Source organism: Cyprinodon variegatus, unplaced genomic scaffold (assembly GCF_000732505.1).
Source record: "Cyprinodon variegatus isolate N-32 unplaced genomic scaffold, C_variegatus-1.0 Scaffold213, whole genome shotgun sequence".
Classification (NCBI taxonomy): domain Eukaryota; kingdom Metazoa; phylum Chordata; class Actinopteri; order Cyprinodontiformes; family Cyprinodontidae; genus Cyprinodon; species Cyprinodon variegatus.
Genome location: NW_015150666.1, coordinates 1,001,986 through 1,024,401, shown reverse-complemented (window position 1 = coordinate 1,024,401; position 22,416 = coordinate 1,001,986). Strand labels below are relative to the sequence as shown.

General features: G+C 38.1%; 1 protein-coding gene across 4 annotated transcripts in view; it reads left to right on the top strand.

Annotated features, from left to right (window-relative positions):
• arhgef12 (Rho guanine nucleotide exchange factor 12) overlaps positions 1 to 20,979 on the top strand; it is a 73,663-nt gene extending 52,684 nt beyond the window's left edge. For 2 of the 4 annotated variants that reach the window (XM_015380426.1, XM_015380424.1), the window contains 23 exons: positions 1,892 to 1,933; positions 2,512 to 2,626; positions 2,705 to 2,804; positions 5,299 to 5,493; positions 9,803 to 9,941; positions 10,027 to 10,059; positions 10,147 to 10,298; positions 12,155 to 12,301; positions 12,386 to 12,471; positions 13,605 to 13,730; positions 13,818 to 13,932; positions 15,012 to 15,112; positions 15,264 to 15,341; positions 15,474 to 15,549; positions 15,660 to 15,827; positions 17,830 to 17,917; positions 18,012 to 18,089; positions 18,170 to 18,264; positions 18,342 to 18,548; positions 18,625 to 18,861; positions 18,941 to 19,167; positions 19,574 to 19,643; positions 19,743 to 20,979. In XM_015380426.1, coding sequence (XP_015235912.1) covers positions 1,892 to 1,933; positions 2,512 to 2,626; positions 2,705 to 2,804; positions 5,299 to 5,493; positions 9,803 to 9,941; positions 10,027 to 10,059; positions 10,147 to 10,298; positions 12,155 to 12,301; positions 12,386 to 12,471; positions 13,605 to 13,730; positions 13,818 to 13,932; positions 15,012 to 15,112; positions 15,264 to 15,341; positions 15,474 to 15,549; positions 15,660 to 15,827; positions 17,830 to 17,917; positions 18,012 to 18,089; positions 18,170 to 18,264; positions 18,342 to 18,548; positions 18,625 to 18,861; positions 18,941 to 19,167; positions 19,574 to 19,643; positions 19,743 to 19,753 — 2,686 coding nt within the window. In that variant the 3' untranslated portion in view covers positions 19,754 to 20,979. Of the gene's footprint in view, positions 1 to 1,891; positions 1,934 to 2,511; positions 2,627 to 2,704; positions 2,805 to 5,295; positions 5,494 to 9,802; positions 9,942 to 10,026; positions 10,060 to 10,146; positions 10,299 to 12,154; positions 12,302 to 12,385; positions 12,472 to 13,604; positions 13,731 to 13,817; positions 13,933 to 15,011; positions 15,113 to 15,263; positions 15,342 to 15,473; positions 15,550 to 15,659; positions 15,828 to 17,829; positions 17,918 to 18,011; positions 18,090 to 18,169; positions 18,265 to 18,341; positions 18,549 to 18,624; positions 18,862 to 18,940; positions 19,168 to 19,573; positions 19,644 to 19,742 lie in introns of all 4 variants that reach the window. The other 2 variants (XM_015380425.1, XM_015380423.1) reach the window with 1 other exon arrangement.
• Positions 20,980 to 22,416: the final 1,437 nt, after the last annotated feature.

Below are 22,416 nucleotides of genomic sequence, written 5' to 3'. Positions count from 1 at the left end.
CGGGCCTATATTAGAGAATTTACGGTACTTATAGTTCATTTAAAAATATTTACAATATTTGTAGAGAAAAAGCGTTGCATGTTTTGAAGTTTGGTGCACGTTGTATTCTGGTTCTCACATTTTTTACCACAAACATAAAAAAACATTTAAATTCACTTTCAGTGACTACCAAGCAGCAGTGGCAAATCACTGACAGCCTGGCTGGCTGCAGATAGTTTTCATTTGGGACTCTAACTAACATCCTCTGCTGGTGTGCAGGGACAGAATATTTAAGCAGAATCATAATCCTAAAGATCTGGCTGCACAGAGGACATTTTGATGCGTACTTTCTTGTTAAAAAAACTGATAAAGATACTTGTTTTCCAACTCATCAAAGCAAATAAAGACACTGTCAAGATTGCAAGGGAAAGAACAGAGCAGCTCAATGCCCAGAGCATAGAGCATCTGGTTTCAAAATGCAGAAGGCATTAGAAGCATTTTTGATGCTCAAAATGCTTAAGTGTGAACGCTGCATTAGTCTACAATCTTAAACTCGCTTAAACCTTATTTCAGTGATTCCAATAGAGACTGTGAAACAAATTCTTGTTCTACTGTTAAAGTGTGATGGTTTAAAAGCCTAACCCCTCTCCACAAGAATTTTTGAAAATGTCAATGCAGTAAGTGCTGAGAGGCCCTCAGCAGAAGGGCTAATTGTAGGGATCAGTAGTGGGAGTTTAGCTGGGTTTTAGTCAGAACTTGGAAGCAAGCTGAGGCTAGCTTTTCATTATTTTAGCATGGAGAGTAAGTCTGGGGGGAACAATGGTTTGGCCATTGATGGTTCTTGTAAGGTGAAGAATTTTTCCACCCCACTTCCGACTTTGGAGGTTCAGGACGGCTTTGTGGAGCCCAGTGGGCCGAAGCTTTATCAGTTCAAGCTGTTTGCTTCCAGGCGCTGATCCAGAGATGCCTGAAGCCAGTCCTGTCAAAGCAGCATAGGACAGGAAGCCTTGCTATGGGGTCATATGTTCGAGTTATTTGTATTTTTTAATGCAGGTCTATGATGATGAAAGCCTCCACCAGCATGCACCATTTAAAATAATTAGACCCTTCAGGCACTTAAAGCAGCACTTAAATAGTTTCTACACAAAACTATTGTGGAGCTGAAACATATCAGACAAAAAAAAAAAAAAAGCGAAATAAAATATACTATAGATCAAGTGTCTACAGTAAAAAGATTTTTGGGTGAGTTGCATTTCAAATAGAAATTACCATCTGCAGGAAATTAAGAGCATTTATAAGACTTTAATAATTCTTCATATTTTCAAGCTAAAATACGGTATAGATTCTTTACCTTACTCCTAGATTAAGGTCCATATGTGCACATATGTGAGCCTTTTATATTTAATAACTGATCATTAATTGAACTTTATTGCTCTCACATCGGAGAAATTTACCTTGCATTTAATCCATCCCCTTGGGGAGCAGTGGGCTGCCATTGTGGGGCGCCCGTGGAGCAGTGTGGGGTTAAGGGTCTCGCTCAGAGACCCAGAGTGGCAGTCTGTGGGAGTGGAGCTCCTTCTCAGAACATCAGGATTCCAAGCTCTATGCTCTAACCAATAGACTATTTATCTGCACCTATTTATGTAGTGGAGGTGGGATTTGGAAACATCAGTTCATGTTGTGCACCCAGTTATTGTAAAAGTTGTTTTGTTGTGTAATCATTCTGTCCTGGAAAACAAACTATTAAAGTTAAGGATTATAAAGACATTAATTACATAAAATTCAGAAGATGGGTGAATGGTAAACTTCTGACTGGAAACAAAAAATTTAGATTTAAATTCACAAGGTTGTTAAGCAGATATAATATGTAGTGATGATGTCTTTAAGCTGTTTATTTTCAAACATGTTGCAGATCTTTCGGTTTAACTACTCAGACCACAGAGGAAGACAAATGGTAAGTAATCTCGTTCTGTCACATGTTTAAATGACATATTTCTTAATTAATGGTTGTTTATAGGTTTGTTGTTTCGTTTTTATGAAAAAATTGTTCTTAAACTTAAAAAGCCCTGTAGTTCAATGACTTCTGTGACTAAATACTTGGATTTGGCGAAATTATCAGACCTCGGTTAAAAGCAACATGTCTGAAGCAGTAATACTTTAGACCATATGTCTATGATGTTTGTCCCAAGGAGACTTAACATCTCTGACACATTCCTTTGTGTCCTCAAATCTTCACTCTGCGCCTCCCACAGTTAACAAATCAGGCCCTGCAGCAGACTCTTAAAGAGAACATGTAATTAATGCAGTATGTTGATATTAAATAATTCAGAAGTGTGACTGATTAAAACACTCTTGTTTCAAATGCCATATGGTCTCAGCACAGCGCAGATGGGTTGTCTGGAAATTGTATGAGAAGGACTGGGGTGACATATGGCATAAGTCACAATATGGATACATGTGCTTTTCACAATTAAGCATCAACTAATTTTTTTTCACAAGACTCCCAGATTAACTCTTTTTATTTTTTATTAGCACTACGATACAGATTGTTATCTATACATACATGAAGCACCTTGGAGTGAGGGTGAAGGAGCCTCGAAATCTGGAGTCCAAACGGGGTCTGAATCGCCTTTTCCCTAAAATGAAGGTACTACATGTGCGTCCACCATATATAACATTCTTCTCTATCAGCCAAGTGACTATATTTCTTTTTTTTTTCGAGAAGCTGCAGAAAAGTATTAAGACAGATAAAGAAGGTGACGTCAAAAAGAAGTTTTTAAATCTTGTACCTCAACGTCGACCCAGCCGTATTGAATCAGCATCCGGTGAGTGTTTCTTTCAGGGTTATCAAAATTATTTAGATCTGCTAAATGCTAGACAAAGAAGGGAGGGACGTTTTAGAAGTTTGTGTTTTTAATTGTCTGGAAATTTTGAAGTGTGCAAGTGTAAAAAAAAAAAAATGGGAGTCCTTTTTCCTTGCTTTTCTAAGCTTCTAATGTGTAGTAGCAAAGCTCCATTACCCAATTCTGCATTCATTTTTGGCCAAGAATTTGTAAATTTGAAGGGCAAATTGAACCGATAAGCACATTCTTCTTCAAAACATCCCAAATATCTTTAGTCTCTCTTGCTCAATTTGAGCTTGATTAATCCTGTGAATGCCATCTGAAGAAATTCTGTGAGGAACAAAATGCTTGGTAGAATAATCTGGCAACTCCAGATTATAGCATCACCACCAAATACCGGTTTGGTAGGTTCTTGGCATCAAGGATGCTTTCCTAAATGTGTCTCTTCCTACCCTGAAACACCTTTGCACATGATAAATTTAACCACATTACCTTCTCCCATTGCCCTCAGAATTGAATCTTCTTACTCACTAGCAAGCAGAAACCCTTTTTTTCTACTATTCAGGGGTTTTCTTAAGACTACCCAGCTTTTTGGTCCCTTGGACGGCCAGAGTAGCCTGGTTCTGTGTTCCCAGGTAAACCATGTTTTAGTGTTCATTGGAACAAAAACACAAGAACTTGTGACAATGTCTATCAAAGAAAAAGTAGTGTTCTTATCTATGGGGAAAAAGTCCTCTACCACCTTGGTTTAAGGCAACTTAGAAAGGAAAAATCCATCACTATAAAAGAAAAATTAGATTTTTAATTTTCACTCCGTTACAAAGACCTCTGCTTTTAAAACGATGTCCTTCAGTCTGATTAAGCATAGAGGATGTATTTGATGAAAACGAACTGTGTTAGATTTAGAAAGAAAATAGAGATATAAAAGCCAGAAAGCAGCATCCAAACGTGGAATTTGCAGCACATGCTGTGGAGGGTGTTAAGCTGCAGGAGGCAAATGGCAAGACATTAGCCCCACATTTGAACCTTGTTTACAAATAGCTCTTTCAGACGAGCAATGACAAAATCATACCTCTTTCAGACGAACAACGACTATAATCATCTTAATTAGGCCCTATCCACACATTTATGGGGTTAGGTGTGTAGCCGCAAAAATATTTTGTCATTGAAGCTATGTATCCAAATGGAGTCTGCATTTTAGGAGAACATTATCAATATTTTTTGGAACTGGGGCAGAGTGCAAATATGCCATTGTCATGTTTCACTCTATAAAAATGATGCCATACTATAAGACATCGTAGCTCAGTCCATCTCTATAACCTGCATTCGCCTCTTCACCACCATGTCACAGCTTCTGTGCATGCCAATGGGCTCTATGCACAGCTCCACTACTTCCTGAATTTAAGGCAGCTCCTTTGTTTCCTGTCTTTCATTACTGGATGAACTGATTAATCCAGGTGTGTCTGGCCAGTTACTTAGGTCATACACACCTGGATTAATCAGTGCATCCAATCATGAAAGACAGGAAACAAAGGAGCTGCCTTAAATTCCGGAAGTAGTGGAGCTGTGCATAGAGCCTATTGTTTTGGTAAATGGTTTGGGTGTGATTCTGTGTTATAGCGCCACCAAGGGCATGACATATGCACTACATCGTCTTCGTTGATGCTGTGTACCCAGTGCAAAAACAAATAAGTAAAAATGTCTTAAAATTAGTGATTTTGAGTAGATCTGCCAATCAAATTTGTTTATTTACACTTAAATTAAGATAATTGGATATTATGGACTAAAAATAACACAATACAGTTTATTTTTCTTATTTCAAATGTAGATAGTATTATTCCATTAGCAAAGAGTCAAACTTACCTCTTTAATTCAAGACAACATTCACTTATTTCAAGAAAAATTGACTTACTTAGATTTACTGCTTTTGCAGTGGCCCCTGAGTGGATCCAACCTGTTCTAAGTTTTTTTTTTTTTTAAATACACTGTGTTCACCTTTGTGTTGCTTGGCCTAAGTTACATAACGGCTTAAAAATAACAAGCTTAATGCTTTAGAGTGGCTATCACAAAGTGTTGAAATGTATCCCATAGGAAATACACTAGAGGGGTTGTATAATGTGTGATGTTCTGTAGACTTTTCTGATTTCTGTAGACTATTGAGGAAAGTTGTGGAAGGAAGCCAACAGCATTTGAGCCAAATCATTACATTAAAAAGCAGCACAATAATTGTTAGTTATTTATTTAAATTTCAGAAAGAAAAATTTCTCTACTTAAACTTTGATTTAACAAATTGAAATAATTTAACCATCTGGCCTACAACTGGAAATGTGTAATATTATTTAATGATCATAAGAAAAAAAAGAATCTGTGTAGCTTTTAAAAACTATTCATATTTATTTGGTGTTGGCTGTAAAATGGCTAAAAAAGAACACTCTTATTTACATTTTCTTTTTTTTTCACAATCCTAACACAGCAGGTAAAGCCCTAGACAATCGCCCCAAGCCTCAGAAACAGCTCTCCCAGCCGACATTGGGGGCAGTCGATCAAATGGATGGAAGTCGACTGAGGGGCAGCCAGTCCACTGAGGGCCCAGAACTCACTCACTCCCTGTCTGTCTCATCTACAAGTAGCACCACGCACAGTGTTGACACAAGCAGAGATGCTGATAATGGTAAGCTTAACTTATTTATTAGAATAATAAAGGTTCATCGTCTTTTTTTATTAAGAATAAAACATCCTTCACTTTTGAAAAGTCTGAAATATTTAAAACCAGTTTTTAAGACATTTCTATGGCTCTTCCGAAAGGCTTTCGATAATCATTTATTTAAAATATAGCTACTTATTAAGTACCGGTATATAAGCACTAGAGTTTTCCAAAGTATCTATACTCTGACAACTATCAATACTTAAATGCTGTATCTGGATGCAGTACTAATTTGGAATGTTATCAGTCCTAAATACAGATGTTTGTATATTTTTAATATTGTTGCTTTTAGATTTCTGGAATATTTGCACATTATTAGACTAATAACTGAAACAACCTTTAAATGTTGTCAGATTCTGTTGTATTTTTGGTGATTTAATTAGCATTTATATGCACATGTATTTAACTAAAGCATGTTTCATGTTAAGATTGGATGAGTTTTTTATGTTAACATATTTTTGTGCCTTTCGCTACTTAGCATTTCTTATCCCCATGATATTAAACATTATATTGGGTATTGAATATTTTCCAGGGTATTGATATTGAGTGTTAACTTTTAGTATTGTGACAACCCAAAAAGCAGCATTTTCCCTCATATGGAAATGTTTTCATTAAGGTGGCATAAGTCTGGTATAAGGTTAACCGTTTACATTTTCTTTCATAGTTCACTGCTCTGAGGAAATGCTCTAATTGGGCTTACCTGCAGAGCTTAATAGGCTGCTCCAGTCAGATAAATACTGACCAGTACCAACCGCATGTTGTATAAGAAACTTTAATTTATTATCCAACACCAGAGTTGTCAAGTAACAAAGTACAAATACTTTGTTACTGTACTTTAGTACACTTTTTAGGTATCTATACTTTACTCCATTACTTATTTTTCGTCCTACTTCTGACTTCTACTCATTACATTTTCACACAAGTATCTGCACTTTCTTTTCCTTACATTTAAAAAAAAAATGTTATTAGTTAGTCTTGCTTCGGTTTGATGTTTATAAATATTTATTTCATGTCATGTTCGCCATCATCTAGTGAAGTCACATAGATAGATAGATGTACTTTATTTATCCCAAGCTGGGAAATTTCACATCTAGTGAAAACTAGTGTAACTGGATGAGTCATATAAGGCAAACACTCATTGGTTAGCTAAAGGAAATCATTAGAAGCAAGCAGGTGTTCTTCAAACTGCAAACGTGAATCGTCTGTGCCGTGCTACAATGTTGGATTCAGAAAAAGATGTCAAAATGTCTGAAAGGTCAGACACGGGCGAGAGCGTTTCGGAAATGGAGGCGGAGACCAACAGGACCTCCCTCATCTTTGGCCCTATCTCAATGGAATTTTACGAAATAGTCGAAAAATTGAGCTTTCAATTCATATAGTGGCATCTGGCTGTTTTTTTTTTAAAGGTTACTTTATAATTTTATACTTTAAAGGAATAGTACACCCAAAACATGATTAGCCTTCATTTTCTACTCACCCCCATGCTGAACAACACTCTGGAGNCAGATAAATACTGACCAGTACCAACCGCATGTTGTATAAGAAACTTTAATTTATTATCCAACACCAGAGTTGTCAAGTAACAAAGTACAAATACTCTGTTACTGTACTTTAGTACACTTTTTAGGTATCTATACTTAAATCCATTACTTATTTTTCGTCCTACTTCTGACTTCTACTCATTACATTTTCACACAAGTATCTGTACTTTCTTTTCCTTACATTTTTAAAACAAATGTTACTTGTTAGTCTTGCTTCGGTTTAATGTTTATAAATATTTATTTCATGTCATGTTCGCCATCATCTAGTGAAGTCACATCTAGTGAAAACTAGTGTAATTGGATGAGTCATATAACACAAACACTCATTGGTTAGCCAAAGGAAATCATCAGAAGCAAGCAGGTGTTCATCAAACTGCAAACGTGAATTGTCTATGCCATGCTACAATGTTGGATTCAGAAAAAGATGTCAAAATGTCTGAAAGGTCGGACACAGGCGAGAGCGTTTCGGAAATGGAGGCGGAGACCAACAGGACCTCCCTCATCTTTGGCCCTATCTCAAAGGAATTTTACGAAATAGTCGAAAAAATTTAGCTTTCAATTCATATAGTGGCATCTGGCTGTTTTTTTTAAAGGTTACTTTATAATTTTATACTTTAAGTAGTTTTTGGAGCACATACTTTTTCACCTTTACTTGAGTAAAAAGGTCAAGTTGATACTTCAACTTTTACCAGATTGTTTTTAAACTGCTTTATCTATACTGCTACTTATGTAACAAATGTGTATTTTTGACACCACTGTCCAACACTAATAAATATTTTTATTACTCACAATAAAGCTACATTTTACAATCTTCAGAAGAAAGACACTATCATGATTTGAAAACCACATAATGAATTAGTTATAAAAAATAATCAAAAACTTGAATGTGAGTAATATATGGTGCTTCTTTAAGTATCTTAGATTTGTTTAGTCTCGATGAACATCACAAACATAATTGTGATGTGAGACAAAGATATAAGGTTTTCTATAGTTCATGAATTGACCAGCATGAACTGCCACAGATTTTTCTTTAGATTTAGGTCTTGACTTTATCAGTGCCATTCCATTGTTTTGATTTGTATTTAACTCCATCCACTTCTTGTCAAGTCTCACTAGCTTATTTCCTGAAGATTTATCCTCTGGTTTATCCTCTGGTTGAGCTATCGGCCTGATCTCTATGAGATGCTCAAAACATTGATTTAGCTGTATCAGTTTATCAAAAAAAAAAATGTCTTCATCCACTTCATTGTTAATCATTACATTGTATCGGTCCTCTTCTTGCATCCCTCTATTAGACTTTAGGAAATAATATGAAAGACTTTTAGAGGTGTGAACATTTTCTTCTACCTTTAAAAAAGTGTTCTGCTGGATTAACACTAGACTGTTTATTCAACACATTTTAACGTGTTTATACAGCTGTTTTCTGGTGATTTAACAGGATTAGCTTAAAGGTGTAGTAGAGATTGCAATGTAAAACAAAATAATACATTTAAGCTTTATATCTATCTTACAACCTTCTGGTGCCCCTCTGCTCTCTGTCTTTTATAAAATATAAATAAGTTGTCCTATTCTAATGAAAACAAATCAAATGCTGGCATATTAACAATTCTACTAAAATACTTAAAACCCTTTGACAGCAGTTAATGATAGTAATTTGAGTTCATGTTAGCCACCAGTCTTTCTTCTTTGTAGTCCTTGGGAGCAGTTTGACTCCGGCCCTCCACGCATCTCTTCTAAAGTCTCTCCTTTGATACACACAGGCTCTATCCCACCTAATGTTTTAACCCAGTGCTTCTGTCTTTCTTTTTTGTGGATCCACTGTGGGTTTGAAAAATAATTCTTAATTGACATCAATGAACGCAGGGAGGCTTTGTCCCTAGCGGGATATTTTCACCTACCGATTCAATAGTTTGAATATAAATTTTGTCGAAGTTAGAGTACAGAGTGCAATAAAAAATGAAGTCTCATTTATAATATCAGTGTTTGTTTCATAGCATGTATGGTTTTTAAAAGCAAATTAAATGTACTTAGATGGGTGGACCTGCATGACTAGAACAGATTTCAAGTTTACTGTTTCAATTACTTATGTTTAGAGGACAGTTGAAAGAAATTTAAGTGGCAAAGTTATATAGCATCATTTTCAGCAAGCAATTGTTCAACTGCTAAAGCCATTACACGTAACTGTTTATGTTGAGTCAGTCCAAACATTATGGAACACTGTTATGGAGTTTGCTGACAGAGAGTGCTCCTGTATGTAGCTGGAGGAATGTACATCTCTGGTTATGTGTCCCTGTTTGTGATTAATTAAAATTAGTTAAACACTTTAAATGAAATAATGTTACTACTGTGTAATGAGCCTCATAACTCCAGGAGTTTATGCCTGTGAGAAAGAGCTTTAGGTAATCTCAGTTGTATGTTGTTCCTTTTACAGGGAAGTCAATGCTGAATGTAATTGACAGAATTAATATTTTCACCGAGGTTAGCTGAAAAGTAAGAAATGGGTTCGTATGAAAATTTGGTTAAATAATGTCATCATCAGTGATTGTTTTTTTATGTTTAATGTTTTTTAAACAGTGTCAGCAACCTTTTTGTTGTTTAAGTTACCTTTCCATGTGAGCGCCTTAAAAAGTCCAAGTTAAGGAAAAGCTAATTTGTTTAATAGATTTCAGAAAGTGGTTTTAGTATGGGCTCCATCATTTTGCTGGTTTATTAATGAGATTAAATGTGTGTTTTAGGTGGGACTCCAACATCAGCCCCCTCCCGGTTGAGTGATGGCCTACAGCCGGATCCTCTGGATCGATTAGCATATTCTGCTTTACACATGGAGCCTTATAGCTTGGAGCAGTTACAAGAGGATGACAGAGAAAATGATAGGTATGTTAACATGTGTAAGAATTAAGAAAGAATTATATATGTTTGTTTTTTTTGTCACTGATTTATTTAATTACTTGTTCCTTAGAGCTCATGACGGAACACCAAAGGCAGTTAGAAGGTGAGTGTAGCAGATCTGTATGACTTTTGTGCCTTGAATTAATCTGAAAATTAAAGAGAGAAATAAAAATATACCGCTTTCTTCTAGGCTTGAGGGTTTGGGTGTGGGTGATGTCCAGAGTGAGGATGATCAGGGTACCGACTCAGAACTTGATCCCCCCAACTGGCAGCAGCTGGTGGGAAGAGAGATCCTTGCAGGGCTCCAGCCTCAAGAGATTAAGAGACAGGAAGTTATAAATGGTGGGTACATTAAGTTCTTTTACAGAAGTATTTATATCATGTGGCCCTGTTCATATTTGGTTAACAAACTTTGATGCATTTTATTTGGTTTTCATTTATTACACTAAGGCGTCCCAAACCTGCCGCTCTAAAACCACCTTCCTCTATGGCCGTTACATAAACAATGAGTTTATTCTATTATTAAGGCAATAATGGAGGGATATTCAGAAATTCTCAACAGAGGGGTACCATTTTCTTTTAAAATGTCATTACATACATTTTTATTCTCTAATAAATATTATATAATGGGGATGGTTTATATCCATCTCCCCAACTTGGCCGTCAAATGGAGTTCAACCTTGTGGAGGAAAGAGTCACATTCCCTGCACTTTCAGGAAGAGGGGAATCCCCTCTTGGGGTTTTTAAGCATTTTGCTGGGGGACTTCAACATCCATATCGGAAATTACAGTGACACTCAAAGGGGTGAGATAATGAGGAACAGACCCCCAGCTCTTAACCTATGTTGCGTTTTATCATTGGTTCTCTGTGAAAGTCATGGATTTTCTATAATAAACAGCATGTTCAGGCATAAGAATGTCCATTGAAGCACTTTGCACCAGGGCACCCTAGGCCAGAGGTTGATGAATGACTTTATAGTTGTATCTTCTGACCTTTGCTGTGTGTCTTGGACATTTGGGGGAAAAGGGGCGGAGCTGTTCTCCAATACAATCTAGCGGTGAGTTGGATAGGCTGAAAGAGGAGGAAGCTGGACAGAATCGGCAAATCCAAGCAAATAGCTAGGGTCTGCTGGGTAAATCTGGTGAGGGACCTATTCACCTACCAACTCCAGGATAGCTTCCCTTAGGAAAGGCTTGGGACATTCGAGTGGACCATCTTCTCTGCCTCAATTGTCGATTCGACTGCCTATAGCTGTGGTCATTTGGGCTGCAGTGCCTGTTGCTTGTGGAACTCCTGAGGCAGCAAGCATGTGTCGTGAAGCCAAGCATGCCACTGCTGAGAACTTCAGCCTTAAAGCAATTCTGGCAAAGGGGAAGTAGAGCTTCCCTAACACTTTTAGTGGAAGCAGAAGCTGCTGACCTTGACTGAGGACATTGTTGGACTGTAGAGGGAATACTTTGAGGATTTCCTCAGTGCAGTTGACATGCCTTACCTGGCAGAGGCAGAGACTGGGTGCTTGGAGTAGGACTCACCCGGGCTGAGGTCACCGAGGTGGCCAGAAAACTCCATGGCAGAAAGGCTTTGGGGTTGAATGAGATCCGCCTTGACTACCCCAGGTCTCTGGATGTTTTTGGGCTGTTTTGACTGACATGCACTATCACCATTGCATGATGGTCGGGGTCCTGGGAGGAGAGTCTGCTTGATTGTAGAACATCTGCCTCAGGAGGAGCAGAGTGGTTTTCATCTGGCCGTGCAACTCTGGACTAGCTCTACACTTTCTGCTAGGTGCCCGAAGGTTCATCGGAGTTTGCCCAACCAGTCAACTTGCATTTTGCGGACCTGCAAAAAGGAATTTGATCGTTTCCCTCATGGTGCCCTATGGGGCGTTCCAAGTTTACACACCACCTCTGTACGGATCAGGAACCTGGCTGGCATTGCCAACATTAAGTCGGACCTGTTGCCATTGTTCCTTGGACTTATGCATTATCTGATTTATAATTTATCTTCCACCTAACACTTTTCTAAGTTTGTGTTAGCATTGCAACAAAATGTAAGCTCAAGAGGTATAAATACTTTTGGGAGTCATTTTAAGACATTGAATATGAAAATGGTGCACATTTACTCCTAATTACCCACCAAAGCATTACGTTGAAGTGTCTATGCCATCATCCGCCTAACTCCTGTCTTTCTCTCCACAGAGTTGTTTTACACAGAGCGTGCACATGTACGGATGCTGAGAGTTTTGGACCATGTTTTCTACCAGAAGCTTTCCAAAGATGCAATCCTTCCTCCTGCTGACATCAAGAACATCTTCACTAACCTGGAAGAGGTTTTACAGCTGCATGGTACGCTCTAAAATAGAAACACCTGCTGTATTATCACTTTGATTTATAAAGAATCCCACTTAGCTGATTGTCTTTGAATTTCAGTTTCAATATTTGAGCGAATGATGGCAGTTCGAAAGAGAAATGAGTCTTCAGTAATTGATCTGAAAGGCGATGACTTGCTCTCATGGGTGAGTACAGAAATTAAGTTAGAACTATGTTGTCTTTATTCATCCTCATTGAAATTCTTGTTTATACCATGTAAAAATTCACTTTATATATTTGAAAGTTTTTAGGTGTTGTTATGGCATTTTTTTAACCTTTAGTATCTGTTATGACACATTTGATTTAGGTCATATCAAGACAGAGCAATGTATACAAAAAGGTTCTCGTTAGGTTAGAGGTACCAATACGATGACACAGCTGCAATATCCACTACATATGGACCATCTAGACACTGGAGTATTTGCATATGCAAGCCAACTCTGCCTGTTTTTTTTATGCTGTTTATATGCTATGCCTTAGGTTGCCTTAGGTTTGGATTTTGACTCTGTCTTGACTTAAGTGCGTTTCACTGTAGAACAGACCGTTGTTGCTCTGGTTGTAACTTTAGGGTAGTTGTCCTGTTGGAAGAACAATGTTATCTCAGGGTCACAGGCCTCCTGTCCCTGCTAAAGAAATACATCCTCCAATCATGATACTTCCACCACCAGATGCATGACTAATGTTGGCCCTTAGAAAAACATGAGCTGTTGATCTCCACAGATCTTCCATGGCCTGCCTCTTGGCTAAGTCTCTGATTTACATATAAAGAGAAAAGTGGGGTAAATATAGATGCAACCCAGATTTACAACATAGAAACCCTTCAGCTTTGCAAATATCTTCTGCTTTGTGTTGTTCTGTCATAGTAAAGTGCATTAAGGGACTGTGAAAAAAAATTCTCTCAAACAACTCCAACAGAAACAAACCCATAAGTCAAAAGGAACTGCCTCATTTCACAGTAAATGGGCATGTCAGAAGATGCCCTAGATTTGGCTGACATCTACACAGCTCAGTATCATGCTCAGACAAATTTGATGTGAGGTAACCAAATATCCAATGGCAGGCTTGTTTGAATCCTCTCTCTGGGGAGATAAGGAAGCTAAATGGTCCCCCAAGGTCTGAGCATTGATCTAGTCCACATTAGAACTTAAGCTGTCTGTGCAAAGAGGGCATAAAAGCCATGCTTTGGAGTCAGCTACTCATGGAAGAGATTTCCAGTACAAATCGTTCTGACCACCAGTCTCCATCTCTGCTCTCCTGTGTTGGATTATGGTGTTAACAGTTTAGCGGTGCCGAGGAGGAGAAGATCAAGCAGGCAGTGGGGACGTTTTGCAGTAACCAGCCGTTTGCACTGGAGATCATCAAGACCAAGCAGAAGAAAGACTCAAGGTTCACCTCATTCATTCAGGTACGTGTGATATTTCCCATCATAACGTTACTATGGAATACATTTAACTGGGTAGGGATCCCTGACTTTTAGTATTTTTGTTTTTAGGAGGCTGAGAGTAACAGACAGTGTCGCCGACTGCAGCTAAAGGACATCATTCCTGTAGAAATGTTGCGGCTCACCAAGTACCCCCTGCTGCTAGACAACATAGTCAAGTACACAGGTGGAGTACTGCTGACCAACGAGCCAGAGCTTTTTTACCCATAGAAGGTTTTTTTTCCAAGTCCTGTGTGTTTGTGAGGCAGTTTTCCTCACTCAGGTTGTTATAATGAGTTGGTTTACCAGATTACAGCTGTTTTATTTCTTTGATAAGTTTGACTTCAATATTTTATATCAAGTCAACACAACACACACAAATCACTAGACTTAAGTCCAGAAACTTTCTAGAAAGAAACATCAACTAATGCTATTCTTTGTGTTCTTTTCTATTTCTCATAAAGCAGTTTTTTGTGTTTGGTTTCAAATTAAGCTGAAGGTTTTGATAACAAAATTGGGGGATTATGTAAAATATATATAAATTGGCACAAGAAAAAGGTGTTATTTGAGATCTGCTAAGAATTTCCAAGATTAAAAATCACACTAAATGTTACTTAAGATAATAAATCCAGAGAAATCCAATTAATACTGATAGAAGTAAACATCTGAAATTATTTATGACTGATCCCGATTTTAATAAATCACCAAGCAGGGTTTAATATTTAAAGTTTGACCACTCCTGAATGTGTTTATTGTACTTTCTCTTTGCATATAAGTTTATTTAAATGTCCTATTTTATGTCTCATCCTATTTGAATTAGTAAGGTTTTTTCCGGAATAAATCACAAAAATAAGCACAAAAGAAATTAGTGTTTAAAACACCATTAATATTGAGAACCAGCTCTAGACCTTCAGAGGATCAGCAATAGATAATACTGTGTGCTGCAACATACTGACTATTAATGAATTACTGAGACTAATGGGAAGATTATTATTATAATGGTTCTGGAGAGTGAGTTCACATTTCCGGAAATGTGGCACTCATTATTTAAGCTGTCCTCTATTCTTAACAGGAGCTCGGGTCTCACACCAGGAGAAAGCCTTAATGATAACGGATGACCAGCTCTTACAGGAGCATAATGCCTCCCATGCTTTATCATAATTTTTAAGAATTATAGGGCGTTAATGGACACAGGAAGTATCAATTTGTCCGACAGCTCCCCCAGGAACCAGAATCCTCACTCCTTGATGTCTTAATATTTTTCAGATGATCCAGTGGAGAAGCATAAAGTTAAGCAGGCAGCTGATTGCTGTAGAAAGATCCTCAGTCACGTCAACCAGGCTTTAAAAGAGTCTGAGGACAAACAGGTGGGTTGTTTAGTTGTTATTATCATGTTAGGTGTCCTTGAAGCCTTTTAGATTCTGCAGCAGAAGCAGCATCCGTCTTAGAAATAATATTTTCTCTATTTTTGTTTCTTTCTCTTATTTTATCCTGTTTTTGTTTGTTTTTTTCCTATAGAGATTAGAGGACTATCAGAGGAGATTGGACCTCTCCTCTCTAAAGCAGACAGATAACCCTATGATCCTTGAGCTAAAGGTGAGCATTCGCTTCACTTTATATGCATTTGTTTGCTGTCCACCTACATGTGCTCTCTAGAACATTTGCACTGTAAAGTACTCAGAACTCATTCCTAAGATCTCTTTCTTTTTCCTGCTTTTCATCCATCAGAACCTGGATTTGACCAAGAAGACGCTGATTCACGAGGGCTCTCTAACATGGAAAATGAATAAGGACAAGACTATTGGTCTGCTCTGATTGCTTTCTTGAGATATAAATATTAATGTATCCCTCATAGATCACATCTTCTGTTCACCATTGCTTGTGTTTGAAAGTGATCCTTTCTTTCACTTTTAGAGCTGTACACGCTCCTCCTGGAGGATATTCTTGTTCTGCTACAGAAACAAGATGAGCGTCTGATCCTCAAGTGCCACAGCAAAATCCTGGCGGGCACCTCAGATACAAAACAAATCTTCAGCCCCATCATTAAGCTCAACACTGTTCTGGTGCGCTCTGTGGCCACAGGTCAGTGTACAATTTCTGCTACTGAAACCTGAAGGTGATTTAGCATTGGACCCTGTCTTTAGAGATCATCATCTACTGGCTTTGGCTTATGTCGGTTGAACATTTTCATAATAATGTATGTTATTGGGACTATTTTTGAGTATTTTTGCTTGATTGAAGTATGTATGAATATATATATATATATATATATATATTTTTTTTTTAATGCCAGATTTGCTCATCTAGAATCTGAAGATTTTTTACCACTCTTTCCTTTGAAGAATTGCTTCACCTCAGTGAGTTTATGTAGAGAACATCTAAGATCATTTTCCAAATCTTGCCACAGAATGACTTGTCCATCTCTAACGGATAAATATGCTTTAATGGTAATCATTTCATTATACCATCGCTGTAAGTTTATGGTTGTTGTCCATCTGGACGGTAAAGCTCAACCGCAGAATAAAGGCTACTGTAGCCTTAAACTAATTTGCAAATCACCACTGAATAGTTTGATGCTTCCATTCAACGATGCTGCCACCACCATCTTTCCCAGTTCAGATAGTTGCACCATTTACCCTAGCCCTCTGAAACTGATCTGTGCCGAGTTCGGATCAAGCTTGGATCGGTTAGCCGTGCTGTACTTGGTCCTTACGACCATTCACGCTAGCACGGTTCCTCGCCTCCTATCGGCGGTCCACTATACTACAACTCTAAAGGCGGGAATTAAGCAAACAAAACTGGCGGTGCCCATAACATTTAGGAACTCATGTGCCTGACAGTGTCCTCCCCCGAAATTTCAATGATAGCCTCGGTCTTGGCATCATCCCATGCCGCACCACACTCTTTTGATGCCATTTATTGTTAATAGGCTGAGAAGAGGTTTGCGTTGTGAACAGGTGAAGAGAGCTGTGAGTTGCAAAGCTGGACATGCCAGAAAACCCGCAAATGATTCAGCTGATTGTAAATGGGGGATGACGGTCTGCTCATGCACTCTTTGTTATCAGAGAATGGAGCCACAACTGAATCGTGCCGAGCCCGATTGTGAGCCCTACTGTTGAACTACTAGATTTAGAGTTGTTCAGTTGTGTTTGCCATGGTTCAATTCAATTGCGTTCCATTTACATTCATCAGTTATCTTGGTTACCGTGCTCGGCCTGTTGTTGGCATGGTTTCAAAAGGCTAGTGTAAATGGGGCTAGTCTTAGTGTTGGTATAGTATGTTGCCTTTAGGCCAGGATATGTTCATGTCTGCCTGGTTCCTCGTGCCCTTACAAGGGAGCGGTCTGCATCTATTTATTTTTACGTTTAAATTCATGTTACAAACAAGGTAATTTTATTTACTAATTCAAGTTTTCGGGTAACTTTAAAAAGAAGTTTGATTTTATTTAATTGGAGGTAATGGGGCTAATTGTAAAAGCATATTTTAAAGCAATCCTGTTGCAATATATTGAGGCTTGTGGTTGCAAAAAATTATTTACTTAAGGTTCTTAGGTATGTACATTAACCTCTTAAAACCCACCTGGTCACCGGCATAAAAAGCATACAATTCCACCGGTAAAATTTTTACCAGCAGGTGGAGCCATTGCACGCAGCTGCAAGCTGACACCAAAAGTTCCATACCCCACAGCTCTGGAACTGTTATAGCTAGAGGTCTGAAATTGTCTGCATTGGTGGTTGACATGATGTAGAACAAATTTAATACAATAAAACCTGCATTTTCTCAAGAATGTCTTTATTACTGCTGTTCAAAAAATACCTATAATTTCCGAGAATAAAAAAACAACAACTTTGAGTCGAACTAATGCAGGTTGGTCTGTGTTCTAGTTACCCAATTTTAATTTATAAATAAGGGAAACTAGAGGGTGCTGGCTTTCAAATAATGTATTGCACATGTTATTTGGGCTTACATTTGCTAAGTTATTTGCTTTTCCATTTGGGTATGCTAAATAGGTGAGGATACCCAAAATGAGGTGGATGTTAAGAGGTTTAAACCCTCTCCTTAAAGTCTTTCTCTTTCCTGGCAGACAACAAGTCCTTCTTCGTTCTCTCCATGTCTGACAACGGCGCACAAATCTACGAGTTAATGGCGCCCACGGTCTCAGATCAAAAAACGTGAGAACATTTTCCTTCTTGTTGATCAAGTTGACTTTTTTGCACCAGTTGTTTATCGAACTAAAGCTGTTTGTTTTTTCTTCTTCTACACAAGATGGCAAGCTCTGATCTCACAAAGAGCGGATCATATGAAAGTCAAACCTCACAGCATCATACCGTTACCTCAGACTGAGTAGGCTTCATTGCTCTATAATATAGTCATGGCTCAAGGTTTCAGCTTGTCTCTAAGTTACTTTTCTATGCTTTTGTTAGTGGAGAGAGAGACGGAGTGGAGATCATTACAGCAGGCGTTTCCAGACTGAGCAGAGAACGAGACCGCACATCCACCGGCAGCACGCAGTCCACAGGTAACTCAACCCGCTTGGCTCTAGTGCAACTCCAGATGTGTGGATTTCCCCCGATAACTGGATTCCTTCATTTTTAGACATAGAGAGCAGCCCAGCTTCTAGAAGTGCACTGCAGAGTACCCTGCCTGGTGGTAACCCATTTGAGGAATTGAGGGCAGATGGGGAGGAAGAGGAAGAAGAAGGTTTTTTGGAACCAGAGATCCCTTTTCAAGTATCTGAAGCTGACAGAGAAGGAGACTCATTTGACGTGTTTCCCTCAAGGGCTGACGAAGCACTAAAAACACGTAAGTGTATCGAATTCATTGTGTACAAGCACATAACTATAAAGATTGAGTTATTAATTATTCCCTGTTTCCTCAGTGGCTGCATTAAAACAAGTCCTGGTGAACCAGTTGATGTCCCAGGAAGCTGCACAGCAAACCAAACGTTCCACAGGAGTCCGTCTCCTCAGGACCACCTCTTTGAGGACCCCGACAGATAACCGCACAAAGGTGATGGTTCACAACGGCTCTGAAAACAGCAGCTCTAAAGCAGAAGACCTGGCTCAGGACCTGGGATCAGGAGACACTGGATTCTTTGATTCTCCTGAAGATGATGGTACGGGCAGGAAATTGGAGCAACATTTGAAGTGTGCCGGAAAGATCTTTCTAATCCCTTCTTTTGATTCCGCCTGCAGCATGTTTAGTCCTGGAGGGTTACGGCGGCCAAGGGGAGAGCAACACAGATGACGACATGCTGGGATCAACCCCAGGGAAACAGCTGAGAACCTCCCAAGGCTGTGCTGCCGACTCTGGCATCAATTTGAGATTTTCTTCCACATCACAGTTCGGCAGTCTCTCCACTTTCAGCAGACAGGTGTTGTCTCACCTTAGAAATCTTCAGACCAACCTCAGCTATTTAAAGGTACTTAATAATACACCTCATTACATTATCTCCAAATCCTTAACTTATCATTTTAATCCGGGCTCTTTCAAAGATTAAAAAATCTATCCTTTGGGTCTGCCTAATAAATGTGAGCGTTTGTTTATGTGGGTATTAAAAAGTACCCCAGTAAAAAAAAGTATTTCTATAATCTTATCTTTCCACCCATTTTTGTTTCCCACTAATCTGCCTAACAATTTAATTCATCCATTGATGAAGATAGCCCTCCTTTCCTTTATTCATTTATCAGTCAATCATTCATTTATTAATTATTCAGTCTTTTTCGACCTCAGAAATTAGCTGATAACTATAGGAAGGCTGTTTTAACAGCAGGCTTAAAGACGAACACAAACATTGACTGACATAGCAATCTTTCCCCCTCTTACAGGAGGTCGAGACCAAGTACAATAATCTAATACACCAAAGGACAGAGAGATCAGACACAGATGGAAACAAAGGTATTTGCATTTATCTGTAAATCCTTCACTTCTATTCATTATTTTGTTTTTCCATTTTCTTAATTTTGTTTTATGTTTTTTTTATCTTTTTTTAATCAGATAAAAGATAGTGTGGACGTGAGCGGCGCAGCGTTTGGCTCTGGTCCCATGGAAGAAATACCGGCTCGCCGTCTGTTCTCTCCTCCAGTCCTGGACTTTCTGGACGTCCTATAAGCTTGTCCTTCGACTGCTGAGCTCTTGTTGTTTTGTTTTTTTCCCATCACCCACAGTCCCTACGGGGAATGATAGACTTAAATGTGGAGCGAACGTTTTCGAAGGGAGAATTCATCTGTGCGGTGCCATGCCATTCCTTTCTCAGCACAAGGCAATCAGGGAAGTGGGATTGCCCTACCCCCCCTAAAAAAAGAAAAAACCTCAACCCCCTTCTATCGTTGAACACCCATCTTTCCCCTCTAAACTCCCGGCAAGAGAGAACTTATACCAAAATGTACAAAGATGTGTGTTTAGAATATATATATATGAAACGCAAACAAGAAAAGGAAAATTTTAAGATAATGTATTAAGATTTTTTTTTTTATTCCCAAGATGTATTTATTTTTTTTTTGTTGTTCTTTTATTTTTCTTTTTTAAGTGTTTCAGATTGTGTGCATGCTTTTGACCATGGTGTTACCGTTTCAGCTGCTTCTCCTGCTTTGGTTACACATGGTTGGCGTGAGTGCACGCTCGCATACCAGCACTCTAGTGTATCTGGATGAGTGGCAGCACTATATTCAGACTGATAGAGGCCAGAGTTGCACTAGTGATGGATAAATCCAGTGTATTAAAACTCATGAACATTGTTAAAAACTTAATATTTAATAGAAATTCTGGTTTGATGTTAACTAGAATGAAGAGTCTGTAGGCTCTGATCTGGTCCTTTTGCATTTCTGTACTGACTTCTTTCTCGTTCCCCTCATCCTTTTCTCTTTTTTTGCATATTACTCCATCCCCCCACCCCTGTAAACTTCTTTGGGTGTCATTACTTTCTTCTTCCAGTGGCTTTCCTGCTTATTTCTCCCTTACTACAATCTATATGTCATGCTTCCTGTTGTGCCTCTGAATATCTCGCCCTGCTACCCTCTCTTACAAGGAGCAGTCATGCCCTCTTTGTATCAGCTCCTGATAGAAATGCTGCTTTCTCTCTGCTTCTGTTGGAGATACTGATCTGACTGCCCTAAATTCTAATAATGTCATGAAGTTCAACATATAGCGTACAATGATCAAGTTGGAAGGTTATGCATAACTTTACAAAATAAAGTAAAAAATGCCATGAAACGATGACAAAAATTGTCTAAATATTTATTTTTTCATCAGAACTGCCTTATATTGGTGTGATAATGTAGTAATATGTGGTTTTATTTTTCACATTTTGTCACATTAGTTACAAATGGTGTTGAATTTTATTGGGATATGTGTTACTAACCAGCAGAGTATTATATAATGGCAGAGTGGAAGACAAAGCGTTGATTCTTTAATTTTAATTGTAGCTTCAACACTTCTGGTTTGTCTCTACCAGCTTTCTGCATCTTTAAATAGTATTTGGGATAATTTTTCATGTCTTGCCACATATCTTTAAGTCCATAAAGGTGTGGATTTGAAAAGGCTGCTCTAATATTTTGAAAACCCTATATATATCTCTGTTTAGTGATAATTTTCCTGTTTTCACTGAAAGCCGATGCCACATTATCAAGTCTTTTTAATGGTCAGAATCCTGCTATATGTATAACTACCTTCCCATCAGCTCCCATTGACCAATTACTGCTAAAGAAAAGTGGACCCGCAGCATTAAGCTGCAACTACCATGCTTTATAGTACAATTTGCGGAACTATTTTTATGTTAATGGTATCGTTTTTTATTAAGTCCACTAGTCTTGTCTTATTAAGTCATCTTTCACATTTTCTGCATCTCCTACAATGCTCCTACTATGTTTTTTCTTACATAGCCCAGGTTTAAACTTAAATTATTTATATACAAATCAGACAACTTCTTATTCTTTATTATAAATTCATAAGAGAAGCTGCTTCAAACTAATTACTCTCTTTTTCCAGATTTGTTTCACAAAGAGGCCGATCAAAATGTATAAAAGTTTATGTTCAAATCATTTAAAGCTACAAGGGATCTGAATACTTTTCAGCCACTAAATTGATTTCATATTTCAAGTACATGTTTCACTCATTGTTACTGATAGATTTTATTTGTTGGATTATTTTAGAATGACACCTTTACTAATGGGAAAATAATCAATCGTGAGAAAGTAATTATGATGTACTGGGTAGCTGTCTTTATAAAGACACCACTGTCAAACATTTTTGAATTATATGCAAAGTTATCAGGAAACATTCAGATAAGCTATTCAAATTTAAATTACAGAGACAAGCTATAATTACTGCGGGCTGCTTTGTCTGGTTTGTCAGGTTGATGATATAGTTTCCCTCGCTCACATGGGGTTTGACACTAGTGTAAAACATATGGTTACAAGTTATAACGTATCAGTACGTGTTTTATCTGCTGTGTTTCTGTATATTATGTATGAGATAACGCAGATAAGTCATATTATATGTAAATTTCTTCATGTCGACTTCTTCATATAACAGTCACGTGGCCAAATATCTATAGTGATATCAGATTAGATTTCCTTATTGTCTGTACTTTTTCCAGTAGTAATTGGGTGAGAGATGCGGTGCACCCTCAACCTATCATCTGTCCATCAGAGGGGGAACAGAAACTCATTCA